This window comes from Diadema antillarum, unplaced genomic scaffold (assembly GCF_040938485.1).
Source record: "Diadema antillarum isolate AM-2024a unplaced genomic scaffold, OU_Dant_1.0 seq00000807_RagTag, whole genome shotgun sequence".
In the NCBI taxonomy this organism is placed as follows: domain Eukaryota; kingdom Metazoa; phylum Echinodermata; class Echinoidea; order Diadematoida; family Diadematidae; genus Diadema; species Diadema antillarum.
The window spans coordinates 1,023,112-1,038,616 of record NW_027271688.1 but is presented as its reverse complement, the minus strand read 5'-3'; the positions used below and the strand labels follow the sequence as shown (position 1 = coordinate 1,038,616).

The following is a 15,505-nucleotide window of genomic DNA, read 5'->3' as shown; positions in this document are numbered from 1 at the left end:
TAGTGAGAAGAATCTCTGAGTGAAGCACGCTGGAGTCAAAATGTGGAATGAAAGGCAACAGTGTCTAATCTTGTCATTGTTATACTATATAGACTGAACTTTGGAATATTTCACTAGGCCTACTTTTGAAAAAAAAATATTTCGATTAATTCCTTTGTAAGTGTAGGTGTGTGTGTGTGGGGAGGGGGGGGGGACATATCCATTGGGCAACCCTAGTTTTAGCTCTGTTATTATACTATGCCACTGGTGATCTGTCTGCTTACAGTGCCAATGACATTTCAGAAGTTGTGGTCCAAAGATGCCGTGGGCTGAGGAGTGTTTCACCAGCTAGCGTAAAGGGTAATCCTAGTGCAGATAAGAATTAGTTTGAAAAGAAGGAGTAAAATTTTCTTAGCACAGCAATAAAAAATTGATCGAAATTGGGTTTAAAAAGTCTATGTGACATTTTGAAATTTCGCTGATTTTTCGTGAAATAGTTCTTGGACAGTCAATATGAATATTCTTTTATAAGCAAATAGTGAAGTGATGATGTCATCTCCTCACAGCTTGCCATATAGTTTGCGCCTAAAAATTTTTGAATTTCTAGGTTTTCATTCAAATGCAATGTTACCCTAGTCTCAAGTCCTGATTTGTCCATAACTGATCATTATTCTGAATTTATTCAACTAGGAATTACATCATGTTAACAGAAACATTGAATTTTCACCATTTTCTTGTACACAATCAGTGGAAAATAGTGAGGTGATGACATCATCAGCTCATTCATTTGCATATTCATATTGACTTTCCGAGAACTGTTCTGCACAAATTAGCAAAACTTCCCAATGTCATAACTTCCTTGATTTTTATCCGATTTTGATCAAATGTTCACTGTTATACTCGTTAGACTTGACTATTACGTATCGGACTGACTTATAAATGGACTGGAATTCCTGTTTAATGATCAACACGGTTGATTGTCAAAAGACATGAAGCTGCCATGGATAGTAATATTCTAATAGTTCTAGCCCGACCACGAGTGTACTCGGAAGTGCCTTTCTGATAAGTGGTCTGATTGGTCGTCATCCATCACGCTGTCATATTATCCAGATAATAGAGAATGTGCGGTAACCAGAAGGCTATAAAGCTTGTAAAATATTTTTCTAAGGAAAAGCGGGTCAGTCAAGTAATAGCCGTATCAGAATCACAATAGTGCGGAGGACACTTGTTAACACTCGTCCGGGAGAGAGAGAGAAAAAAAAAATACATTGTATGCTCACCATTGACATCGACAGCGTCACGTGTCATTTCATCCTCCGATGGGAGAGAGAACGGGGGGGGGGGGGAAGAATGTTGATTCACAATAAAATGGTATGTTTCTCTCATTGTGGTTTGCTTTCTTTGTCTGTGGGAATGTGTGCGTTTGTTTGCGATGATTTTGTGTAAGTTTGAGGATAGGGGTTCAACCTCTATCATACCCCCTGACGATCTAACGGCAAACGATGAATTCCGAGGAATTTGACTCACGTTGGATGACTGGTGCGAGATCATTTCTATCTTGTTCATTCAAATGCAATGAATGTAATTGGTCAATCAATCACGTAGGAGTAATGCACTTGGTCTGTTTTTGACTACAAGTATAGATGAGGAATGAGGAGTATAGAAGTACAAGTAGGTACAAATATAACATAGGTACATTTGGGGTTCATGTAACGTTTTACTTTTTGTAGAGTGAGTTGCGATAATGAAATGATGTTTCAAACTTTACGTCATTACCGTTGGAATGTAATCACTGATAAGGGACTTAAAGTCATGATTCGTGAGGTCAGTTGGAAGCCAGCATCCTCGGTGATGGAGAGCCTTTCTCCAACTTTACGTCACTACAGGAATCGTAAGGTGCTGCCTATAATAAGCCAGTTCGCAATTCCACTTTGCGAATGAGCAGAAAAAAAAAAAGGTTCAGTCGAGATAACAAGCGTATACCAGTGGGTTTTTAAATTCACTGAGATACCCATCCGTGGTGTTATGATTATATATATATATATATATAATCTGTATTTATGGTGCTTGCCAGCACCAGGATCTACCTGGTTGCCCTATTTAGTGATAGGCCTAATCTATAGAAGAAGACTGTAAAATACACTCAATGCAAAACAATGGGTGCTTCCCCAAGTAGAAACTGACGGGCCATTCTTGTCACGTGGTCTACGTAGGTTCATTCTTTGTTTGAACACGAGTTCCATATCGTTACGTCGGGCAAGGACATTAGGTGTCATGCGTTGACGAGTGAGGTGCCTAAAAAGGGAAGGTCCATCGTATACATTGCAAATGATTGACAAATTGCCCAACATCGAGTCGATGTTGGGCAATTTGTCAATCAGTTGCAATGAAAACATCTCGACGGAAGAATGTCCTAATTTGAACAATCGTATACTGAGTACATGTGCACATAAGCTAAGTACGACCTGGCTTATTACGGTACTTACGGGGAAAACCACACATTAGACTACAGCGTGCTTATTTTGACAGGCCGGATTACCGAACATCAAGGATTTTTTACCATCTAGAAGGGAAGAGCCCGTCAAGCATGCCACACCAGTCTGTTTCCAGCGCACTTGGTTTGCAGAAAGCTGTTAATTACAACTCAAAAGTAGGATTCCGTATTTTCCCATAATGGAAAATACCCTGTAGTAGTACTAGTAGCAGTGATACAAATGAGGAAGTAGTAATGTTCCCTTTTCTGCAAAAGCACCACTTTGCTTTTGCAAGTTAAATCTCTGTCTGCCTCTGTTCATACCCTGCGATGACTTTCTGATAGATGATAATTTTGTAAGTTTTTGTTTCATACTTTTTCACTGTTTGTATATGATATATACATACATACATACATACATACATACAGAGGCCTACATGCACACACACCGACACACACACACGCACACACACACACACACACACACACACACACACACACACACACACAGACCTACATAATTTATTGGTACACATTGGTGCACAAAATTCACGCACATACATACATACATAAATACATAGGTTCCTACATATTACATACATAGAGACCAGAGACTCCAACTCTCCCGTTTTCGACGGGAGATCTCCCGCCGAAAACCCATATTTGCAAAATCTCCCGTTCTCCCGTTTGAGATTTAATTTCTCCCGCCCTGGCTCTTTGTCACCTGTTGGAAAGGATTTCTTACTTATTTCTATCGTATGTTGAAAAAGTAAGCCTTAGATAGCACCAGAGAGCATCTAGAACCCTGGGAATTTCGCGCTTCGCACACATCAAGTTGGAGTCTCCCGTTTGCTAAAGGTTTCAGGCGGGAGAATCTCCAGATCAGAAGGTGCTTGGGGTTGGAGTCTCTGAGAGACATACAGGGAAAGAGGAGGGCAATAGCAATTTCTCCCACTGAATGACCTACCCACTGTCCTTTGCAACTTTTCCTTCCCGGTGGAATTTCCTGTCAATGCCCTTGTCTGCAGCAGACCTTTCCGCGAGAAATGCCTCCCTCTTTGAGCCCTTCCGACTGCCCTCTGCCGGTCGGCCACGTTGGTCTGACTGATTACGTGGGTGGAAACAGTGTGATGTAGTAGGGACTGCTTTGGACTGGACTCATCAGGTCATGGGTTCGAGCCCTATTAGCTGCCTCGTTGAATGCAGTCGTTCGCATACACTTACGTCATTTGTCCCTTTGCACCATGCGATGCGTTCAGTTGGGTATATTATCTCATGGAGCTGCACCTCCATGGGCATCTGCTGGCGCCGGGGTTAACCTCTTACGTGCAGAACCCGCTGGCCCACGTGTTCGATTAAAGGGCATCAGCGGACTAGTAGGGCCTACTCTAGATGCACCAAGGAAGTACTATGGGCTCGTCTTGTACCTCTAGTAGGGTACTCGCGAAGAATAGTGCTCATGCTGTGAGGATATTAATGCTGCGATGGGAACGAACACGGAGCCGTAGAAACTTTGTCATTTTCTCTCACTGTTACCATTGGTCACTAAATTCTTATGGTTAACCCACACCCTCCCAACCCTTCCCACCTTCCCATAACTGTAGAATCATATTCATAGAACCATAATAACTATACACAGTCCTGTCGCTGTACAGCAAGTCCCGCGGCGGACTTTCAGGAGAGGGATGAGAGAAAGTCAGACTTCAGCAGATAGACAGACAGACAGACAGACAGACAGAGGTAGACAAAACAGACTGAAAGACAGACAAATTGACAAGAAAAGGAGAGAGAGAGAGAGAAGTAAAAACGCCAGTTGGTCTACAAAAAAAAAATAGTAAAGGTAAGAAAAATTCCAAGGGCGTTTTCTATTGCAGGACAATCAGCCGGGACATTTTCGTATCGATAATCAATAATGTAATAACGCGTGTCAAATAACGATCTGTTTAGACACGTGTTGACTCCCAGGTACCAAATAACGCTGTTTGTGTTATCGCAATGTTATCACTGCCACCCGCATTTAATCACACATACATACACACACACACAAAAAAAAAAAAAAAAACGTGTGAAAGGGAGATAAGAGCGAGCCTTCAAAATACCTCATGTTTTCGTTCTCTGAATATGTAAGAAATGAAATAAGCGATATAAGAACCATGCACGAGTGGTTTATTCTTTTTGATAGTAGACGCAATTAAGTTGTATTGAAGAGATGCGTCTTTAAAAGGCCGGGGAAAAAATAGTTTGTATTACTACAATTGGTTGTTGTAAACAGTGCAACAAAGGGAATATCTAGAATTATTGATTGACTGAGTGAGTGAATGTTTGATTGATGGGCTTCATTGTACGCAATGGAAATATTTTGGCATATTGGATATTACAACAAAATAATATTCATAAATAGATTGTTCATTACACGAGATAGATACGTCCTAAGCGCCACAATTCCCAAATGAGTTTACTCGCAGCATGAATGTTATCAGATGTCAAATCATTTTCCCCGAGGCGAACTCTTTATTTCTCTTTCTCTCCCTGAGATTTCACCTCTAGGGTCTTTAGATCTCTTTCTTTCAAAGCCCAATTTGGAAAGGAGGCATTTTAGGGAGGATTAAGTTAAAGGGAGGGTATAGTATTGGTTGAGGTGGGGATTCAGCTATTAACTTTTTGTGAGATATTTAGAAACCGCTATATGACATGTTACAGAGCATACAACATTTTAAGAGGAATTCAAAGTTCATTTCATGAAAATAGGTTTTGAAATGGCTGAGATATCACACACACACACAAAAAAAAATCAAATCAATCAAAGTGATCTTAGTAAAAGGTGGGTCCCACCTTTTATTAGGATCACTTTATTTTGGATATCTCAGCCATTTTAAAACCAATTTTTACCAAATAAATTTTGAATTCCTCTTAGAATTATATGCTCTTTCATATTTCATAAGATGTTTGTGCATTATCTCAAAAAATTTCAACTGAAACCTTCGAAAATCTGAAGTCCCATCTCAACTGAAACTGTAAGTTACATCCCTTTAATCGTAGTCCAGAGTGCTAAACCCCCATGTGAGAGATTCTTCCGAGCATGGTATGACCGAAAAAAAAAATGTTTATTTCCATGATGATTAGAGTGGACCCCTACAGCTTGAAGCTAACTAGAGAAAGTAACACAGCCATGAACTTCTCCTGATGCATTCATTTTGTCATTGAATTGCTTAAATCGCGGCTGGTAGCCTATACAGGCTAAAATTGCCCGTGTGCTCTGGTAATACGAATTCCTGCCTCAGGCAATGCGATACAAACAATTGTAAGAGCGTTGACAAGCACCACCACCTAAGAGATCATTTACGCCCTGAAAATTGTCAAGATATCTATTTGTTTTCTTGGTTTATATTTCCTATATTCATTGTAAAATCATGCAGAGTATTAATGAAAAGAAAAAAAAATATGCGAACATTTATTTTTCCTTATCATTCAATTCAATTCGAGTTTATTCTATTCATCAGTAATTCCACACGCTTGAAGCGATCTTGTTGAAAGCAGATGAGTTCAATGACCACAACATAAGGTCCTCGGTGTACAAGTTGAACAAAGAATGTAATGTGCGAATGATATCATTGTTGTGTTATGAAGTTTTCTAGATTTAACACGCACAATGTCGTTAATGCATGTCAGAGGGCTTGCGAAACAATATGTTTGTGTAAGCTGCAAGGAAACCTCCTCCCCCCCCCCCCCCCCCCAAAAAAAAAAAAAAACCGAAAAAAAAAACACACCATGTGATGAATGTAATAAAGTGTGGCCAAATGAACTCGCTTCAGTGTACAGACGTACATTTGTAGAAAGTAGAACGGTTCCACCTCCCTGGGTAGAGCGTAGCAGGATAGTTTATATATACAAAGAAAAGACGCCGGCTGCGAGAAAAGTGCTATTGGAGGTGCAGTTCATAGGTATACGTAGTCTGGTTTCCAGACCCTCTGCTCGTACTATTTCGCTATTCAGGATATTGACGCCCTCAACGTCGAAAACTGGTATAGTTTAAGGCGTCGACTTCGTTGCCACGGAGTCCAGTTAGCAAAGGGTCTGGAAACCAGACTAAGGTATACGAAGCTCCTACAGAAAGTAACGCGGACGTATGAAGTTGTGTGCGTGTGGGTATAATGTGTGTGTATGCATGTGTGTGTTGTCGGAATAAAGGAACAAACTTTTAACTGTCGCAGATTAGATCGCTGTGATTGTACCCTACGAAGCAACCTTGTATGATCTTCGGATTCTGTAGTTGACCATTCATGTAGCGAATAGCAACGCATTTCCACCAGAATAACAGAGAAAGAGAAAAAAACAAAAACAACAGAAGAAGAAATACTCTCCTTGACACATCGTCCTCAAAATACGGGACACTGAACGAACGAATACAGGGTTTTTAGTAATAAAGGCCCTGTGGCCATAGTGGCGTAAGTTTGTATTCCACGCCGTGCGTCGTATTCGAAGCTAGACTAGCAAAGAGGCTAGGAATAAAAGAGGTCCCACACGCACGCCATAGGATACTGCAACTTGAATTTTTTTATTTTATTTTTTTTTAATGACATGCACGAAAGATTTAATTTGTGTTTTACATCTATAGACCGTTACTTAAACCAACTGATATCAATTCGGTCCAAAAATTTGCAAAGGATGGGGGTTTGCTTCAATTCCCGTTAGATGTCCTACATTTAACTTCCCCCAAAAGACCAAAAAAAAAAAAAAAAACCAAAACCAAAACCAAAAAAACTACTGTTTCACACTCAAAAATATTGCGTGTATTCTAGCCTTTTGTCAAGTCCCTCTTGCTATATGATGGCTATTACGAGCAAGTGAAGCGAACCCAGCCGAGCGCACGCTCTCCAACTCAGCTGAGCTAGCTTCGTTCGCCCCTATCCGCTCACCACTATACACCGACAGGGCCTTGGCAAAAGGCTACGTGTATTCTGAAACTATATACGCCTAAATATCAGGTACCCAGTTTCAAAACCCGCGAGGTATATTTTATAGAGAGATTCGCCGCCATTAATGATTCTGAGCTGACTGGTTTAATTTTTTTTTCGATAAATCCTTCCCCTCCCCATTTATTTAATATATCTTTGGTACGTCAACATGATGGGTGTTGGGCTGGTTCACTTTGTTTCACACAACTGTGAGATAAAGACAGTGGCGTCTGTGTGATGCTATACCCACTTTACCCATTGCGCGTCCTCTTTCTCCACCGTACAGACGAGCCACTATAGTCCTGAGTACGTCTGGCAGTGTGGAATGTAGACCTAAGCCACTAGGCCTGACAGTAGGCTACAACGAGCGCGGTATTTTACAGCACAAAAAAAGAAGAAAAAATAAGCCCCTCCCCTTTAAAAAAAAATACAAAAAATGGTCTAAAACTTTGGCATAACGCATCATATGACATCCAAACTGCTCCTTCAGTATGTGTTTGGAGGAAAAAACTTTAAGGTTCCCTTTACGCTCTTATGTTAGGCTTCGCCTCTGTCATAAGTTATCTCTTTTTTTTTCAAATCTTTATACTATTTAACTGTATTTTTGTCTTTGTTTTGCCACAGTGTGCTTGTACATTGTCCGTAGATTTTGGCACTCGTCAGATCAATTTCCAATTGATTATCATATGCTGCGACGTATCTTTGCGCCGACAATCTCGAGCGAAGCGAGCCGGTCGCCTCAGCTCGCGGGAACTTGGCTCTTGCCGGTGGCTAGACTCCAACTCGCGTGACAATGCTCTGCTTGTTTTGCTTGTAGTTATGCTGAATACAGTGAGAGGGTCTTTGGCACAGTCTAGACAGAAATATTTGGGTTTTTTCCACATTCAATTCAATCATCATTTATTTCCAACAAAAAGAAGTGAAATAAAGTAGGCTAAAAAGCATACATGAATTACACAAACAAATTGTTTCATCAATATTGCAAGAAATACATAATGCAGTGTGTAGAAGTACCTGTATGTGAGGAAGTGTTGTTAAGTATGATTATACTAAAATATGTACAATTAAGTAAAATAACCAAGAATTAACAGCACTACATACTTCATTTTGTTACAATTTCTTTCATTTTCAACAAAGAGTGACAATGTACAAACATATCACGAGAAAAAAACAATAATATGAAAATGAAAAAATAATTTGCAAGGTTGACAAAAAAGAAAGTATGGAAAAGAATGGTCCACTGAAAAAAGCTTGCACGTGTTATTTTTGCAGATTCAAAGAATGTCCCAACTTTTACATCCACGATGCCAACACTGTCCTATCAGCATTTCTAACCCCTTATAATATTTCTACCAGCATTGTGTATACATATATAACAACTATTACAGCTGCTGAAATTCTGCTGCTGTTACTACTTTCATCATATTCGCTCCAATTGGCATCACTGCTGCGACTAAAAATTTCTTCTACACTTAAAGAACAAGTCCACCTTCATATACATAAGGATTGAGAGAATGCAGCAATATTAGTAGAACACATCAGTGAAAGTTTGAGGAAAATTGGACAATCCGTTCAAAAGTTACGAATATTTTAAGTATCTGCGCAGTCACTGCTGGCAGAGAAGACTACTACAGTGTATGATGTCACATGCGTACAACTATATGAGGAAAATAAAAAGAGAATTTCGCAAAACTTTGCTTTTTGAATAAAGTGCACATTTCTTTGACTTGCTACTGACGTATGTTAAGGGTAGTATTATTCCCCCTACCTTCTGAAAGAGAAAAGTCGAGTGTTCTTTTGTTATGCGAGAAAAATGGAAATATGTTGAATTTTCTTTATTCTTTCTTTATATCGTTGTACTCATGTGACATCACAAGCTATAGTAGTCTTTTCATCTAGCCGTGACTGAGCAGAAACTTCAAAAATTCATAACTTTTCAACGGATTGTCCGATTTTGCTCAAACTCTCACTGATGTGTTCTACTAATATTGCTGCATTCACTCAACCCACTTGTCTATGAAGGTGAACTTGTCCTTTAAAATGCCCCTGCATCTATCTCTGGTTTGGATATCGCCTGTGAATGTGAAAACGATTGGCATACCGCAAAGTACTATTTCTTTGCAGTGCGCTCTTTTTTTTTCACAAGTCTTTTTCTTGATAACAGCCTCCAATGTTTTGCCATAATACTAGTCATAGTATAGATTTATTCTTTACTCAAATAACAAGTTTGTATTTGTTTAAGCTTCACGCTTTCCCCCCTGCGCGTATATCGCTGTTTTTATTATCACTTTCAATATTATGCTAATGGTCAATATTCTTTTTCTCCTTTCTAAACACTCCCATCAGGTACTTGTCATACTGGTCGTTCGCTATTGCAAGATGAGGGCCAAGGGAGTCGGTGGGAAGGAGCCGGTACCGGCCGCAGATCCGGATGGTCCGGGGCACTACGGCACGGCCGCCGAAGAATTGTCCCTGGCGTCGAATGGGGTTACCGTCACGACGGACCCGCGAATAATCGACCTAAGTGACGACTCGGAGAGATGATCCGAATCCGGTAACGACGATGGAGCGCTTTTAGGACCATGGAGCTAAGTATCTCCATGCCTGGACTATGGCTGAACACAGAGAATGCTTGATAATGTCCACCTACGAACCCGTGTGACACACAGAGCGCAATATGAGAGGGATTGTTCTTGAGTTAAAAAAAGACATTCATACCATTCTCGCCAGCGCGAAATGAGGGAGCATGCGCAGAACGCAAACCTAAAGTGTATCTATTTTTACTTGAAAGGGTGCGTGATGTTATCGTAGGTGTTTTTATCTTTCATGTAATTATTGCGTATGACTGGGATGGTGTGTATTATGTGGACCGACACACAGGATTTGACGTGTCCTGGTGCCGTTGTCGTGAAAGTGACGCAATGTGTCAGACGCCGTTTGTTTACTACGTTCCTGGGCCCGCTCAGGTCTGCCACCTAGAATATCATGGACGTCTACTGCGGTTAAGATGTCGACAGTTATATGAGAGCAGACTGGACGCCTGAGACTTGTTGGAGATGATGTCGTAACGATGAATAGATTTGGCGAAGACGTCGAAAGTACTTAATGGACAGTTGAAGAGAACTCACACCGTAGCTATCACATGCCGAATGCAAGTATCTTATGAACGCCAAATAACAGTACTTCGATAAAGAGGAGTTTTAAGTCTTATTGTGTATTACGTGTATATCAGCCATTTACTCAAACGTGACAACATACCGTACTCGCTAATGCATGTCTTCCACTATATGTTGGTATGGGCGCAGATGTATGATGATGTTCACACGGTATATATATATTTTTTTTCTGGCAAACATGGCGCGTACGAGCGGTCCTGCTCTTTGTTCATTACACCGCGAAGAATGCAGACACCGTCTATTGTGACGCAGAAATAACCCGACGGGGTCCGTTCTGGTTCTTATGTACATTGATGATACTCATCAGCTGTCATTATAGAATGATGAGTAATCTCGAATTTGTCTCCTGTTCCGTTTGGTCTCATTTACTATGTAAACATTGCCTTTGGTGCTAACAGTCGTTCTACAGGAATTTACGCTTTGTTCGTTTCGTGCTCACTTATTTCAAGCAGTTTCTAGTGGGTTGTTGTTGGGGGTTTTTTTTCTTGAAAAAACGTTGTGCATCTGTAGATGTAAATTGGTGTGTATCACATTAAGGAGACACTTCCGTCGTGTTCTTCCACAGCCAACACTTAATGGAGGATGAAATCCAAATATTATATTCATGGATTGCGTGAATGCAAAACTATTAGTAGAACACATCAGTAAGCGTTTGGGAAAAAAAATCAGATGATCTGTTCAAAAGTTAGGAGATGTAGTTAAGTGGATAAGATCAACGGATGACGAGTTTTATTGCAAAATGAACTAAGCTCAATTTTTAAACATTTCAATGTTAGTCCATCATCAGATAGAGCAAAATTAAACCTTTCCAGTAATACTTCAGTTGTGACATAACAAGATTGTATTCCAGAAGTTTTGATTAAGAATGTCCTGTATTTTCTTGTCATTTTCTATGTTTTTAGCAGCTTTAATCACAAATATCTCAACGTAACAAGAATGGAGTTAGTTCGTTTTGCGATAAAACTCGTCGGATTATATTCACGATGTCCCTGGTTTTGAGTGCCCTGACTGCTTCGGTTGTGTCCCGTGACAGGGTCCCGTGCCTGCTTATAAGCGTTCAATGTTTCCTTATAAGAAGTCACGTAAAACAAGCTCAGTTCATCGTGGATCGACATTACTTATGACATTTTAAAGTTTGGGTACCGTAATCGCTGGATAGAAGACTACATTTTGTGATGTCGCACATAGACAAAAATATAAAGAAAGCAAAAATAAAATTCCCCAAACTAATATTTTATGAAACATAATTGTGAGTGATATCATCCTCCCTGCCTTTTAAAAGAGCTAAGCAAGTGTTTTTTTCTTTATGTTAAAATAAGGAAACTGTAGCATTTCCTTTATATTTTCTTTGTATCGTTGCCCACGTGTGACATCGATCATTAGAATTGTCAGTGTTATCCAGCGATGGCTTTACCGAACTATGAAAGCTCCTAACTTTTGAACGCATTTTCCGATTTTCCTCAGATTTCACTGATGAGTTCTGCTAATAGTATTATGTCTGCATTCTCTCAGTACATACACCATTATATGTTTGAGTCTCACGTCCATTTAAAAGCCAACATTGTTAATGATAATTTTAAAAAAAAGACAGAAAGCACAGACTCGGCTTCTTAAACACACGGATTCTTCCACACAGTTGTCAATTACTTTAAGTCAGCATTGTTACTTATGATGGTGAAAGATAGAGAAAAAATCCATAGTTTATGGTAGTCACAATGATAGCTTCTTCATGCAATCGTTAGGCAGACTTCCAGGGTTAAATTAGAATGCTAAGATACCGTGACGAAGTTAGGTCGTGTCGGAGGCGGTGCATACATCTAGCCGTAACAACGGCTGCTCCGTGGGGCATTTCGGATAACAATCGCATGGTTGGTGGCGCCCTTATATCAACGTGACCCACCTTTTTTCTTTCCCCTCACGCCTCCACACCCCTCCAGCTCTTTGAAGCGGAAGTGGTTTGTACCCTACTGATGAGTAAACCTTCGGATTTGTAATCCCAATCCCAAGCTCTTTTCCCTCTCAGCGCAGCTTTTCAAGCGAAGAAGTTTATGTTGGCACTTTTTCTGACCGTATATAGTGAGGTTGATTACCCTGAACACTTGACGGACTGACAGCCGTGAGAAGCAGTCAGAACTGATTTCCGTCTGGTCACATCTTGGCCTAGATTGACAATCTCGTATAATTAGCATAAGCCAGTTTGCTACCGTTTTGCCAAAACGGGAACGGAAACACGTAAACGTATGTTGCTTTGTAATGCATAAATACGTTTGGTATGCTCACATAAAACGAGAGCATCACATTATTTTGATTCGACAAATCAGGCAATACGCATGTGGCGAGGCTGTTTTCTTATGTGATGGTATGGTGATCGATACTCAACGGGCGCCTGTATTGATGTCACATTTATGTGGTTGCAAACAACAAGTGTGATGCAAGCAACACCCTCAACATGGACGTTTCAACAACGACAACATCCACACACACAAACAGCCCACAAACACACATGAATAGCGTGCATGCCTTTCAATAACGCCCCACAACCTTATACTAGTATTGGCAGTAGGAAGAACCAAGGATGTTTATGATATGGAGTTCCAATTGGCTGTTATCTTCAAACAGTTGTCATTTTCCTTTTTTTTTTTTGTTTATGTAGAAATGCCAAATGATAAGCAAATAAGTAATAATAATAATGATAATAATAAGTGATGTACAAAAGAATTCCACAGGTGCATTTGTGCCTTTGATGTTCGATGCCGCCGACTTGCTTAGCAGTATGAAGATTCGTTTTTAATGTTGACATAATGTGGCTATACTTTGCTTGTTTTTTTATTAAATGAAATGAAATCTCACGTAATGATAAGGCATACAAAACAAAAGCCAATCCCGTCCAGGAATATGTGCAAAAGTGTAAATCAGAGCTTTATCACGTGAAAGTGTTTGAAACTGTACCCTCCCGGAAAGCTGATTGTATAACTTTTCCCTATAATTCCGTCAAATAAAACTGATATGGAATGACCTTCAAGTATAATTATTTATTAATACATGTATCAGATTAGGGGCCTGGCATGCCCACTCCAGTAATCCCTGTGTCATGTATATCAACTATCTTTGATAAGTAGGGATGGCGAAATGTAGTTCCCATCACAAAAACATATCTTCCTCAGAAAGTGGCTGGTGATTATGCAATGAGACACGAGTCAATTGTCTTCCTATCTGCAGGCAGATCCAGTTTGGTACATGCTTCAAATATCTTAGAGTGGCGGCATCGAACATGGGTTCAAAGGAAATAAAGACAGTTGTGACTCCAATCTCTTGAATCTTTGGGAAGAAACAAGAAATTATCACGAAAGGCTGACTGTAGGTACAAAAAGACAGTTTTGCCTTCCGTACGACAAACAATTATTCAATCAAATTTATATTTATGCACTGTCTGCCACCTTTTTGAAAAATAAGAAAAAAAAATATATTTCTGAAATCACAATACATTTTTTTTTTCATTCTCAACCGTATTGACAAAATGTTGGAATCTAACGCAGTTAATAAAGTTCCACGTACATATTGTCTTATTCAAACCGTGGGATATTGTATATTTCTTGGTCAGTTATGCACGTTCGGAATTGCGGACGACATGGACCAGTCCATGCGACATTAAAGTGATGACAGATTGAATCGTAGTGATATCGTCAAACAGTCCCTTTTGACTGTTCTTGGATGTGCACTCAGTTTCACGAACTGTGTTTGATATCGGCGTCCATGTGGGAACATGCATTAATTGAATTGAAAGATTGTTTATAGTGTATTAATCCATTAATCGCTGTATAGGACTCTTGTCTTCAATTTTACTTTGCCAAGTTGAGTAAAATCAAATAAACTCAACTTTGAAAAATTTGTTCAAATCAATGGTAGATACGAAAATTACTGAACTTCAAAGAATTTGATGGTGACGGTTGCGATATTTCGTTATACATCGTATAATTATTGTCTATATTTCCTTTTTGATTTTGTCTTCCAGAATTCTAATCATTGGAATCCACTCTTTTCACTGGAGTTAGCTTACGGAGTAGTTTTCGATTCAAAGCTGCATTCTATAACCTTTTGTAATGTATAAAATGGTGTTGCAGAGCAAAATTGTATTATTGTGGATGTGTAATCATCCCAAGTAATGACGTTATCCCAAGGCGATTTCATATTTTCTGAAATAATATTATACATGTAGTTTAATTGTGTGCTGCCAAGCATACATGTATATAAATGTGAGCTTCAAGTATGTACAAATTTGTTGTTCTTTGGTTTTTGTTTGTGCAGCTTAAATGATTGTCGTTGTTGCTGGTTTTAATAAATCGGTCTCTGTTCGTATCTTTTACTACGACGATTAATGTACTGTAATGTACACACCGACAACTTTTAGTCGTGTGTTCGTGATTGTGATTGGCTACGGTTGCTGCACAGGGAAGAAGTTACTTATGCTATGTCGACAGACCAACGACATACACACCGTGCGTTAGCTTAAGTCCGTCTTGATATTATCTTACTTGTAATTACACTTTAATGTTGTTTCTCTCATATTCTCTCCCCTCTCTATCTCTTTCTTAATGCATTCCAAAACGGGAATGATAGAATGAGGTATCAGTTTAAGCTGTTATGCTCATCTTGCCTCTTATAGCAGGGGCTTCTGTAGATATACCGCACACTGGTCTAATGGCAGGATAATACATTCTTATTTTATACCGCTAAAACACTTGTCAGTTTGCGTGTTTTTATACAATCGTATCAGACTATTGCCAATTTCATGATTATTAAAATTGTCTCCTGAAAGATATTATACGTGTGCTTGTAAACCTGCGCACACTAACAGAAAAAAGTGTAAAACTACTATACGTGAATGATTGATATATTATATACACATACGCGTGTAGTAAACA

The 15,505-nt window shown here is 39.5% G+C and overlaps 1 protein-coding gene across 1 annotated transcript in view; it reads left to right on the top strand.

Moving 5' to 3' along the window:
- Positions 1-11,716, top strand: part of LOC139739570 (uncharacterized) — an 81,008-nt gene extending 69,292 nt beyond the window's left edge. The window contains exon 5 of the mRNA XM_071650172.1: positions 9,754-11,716. Within this exon, the coding sequence (XP_071506273.1) occupies positions 9,754-9,951 (198 nt within the window). The 3' untranslated portion in view covers positions 9,952-11,716. The remainder of the gene's footprint in view (positions 1-9,753) is intronic.
- The last annotated feature ends 3,789 nt before the right edge of the window (positions 11,717-15,505 follow it).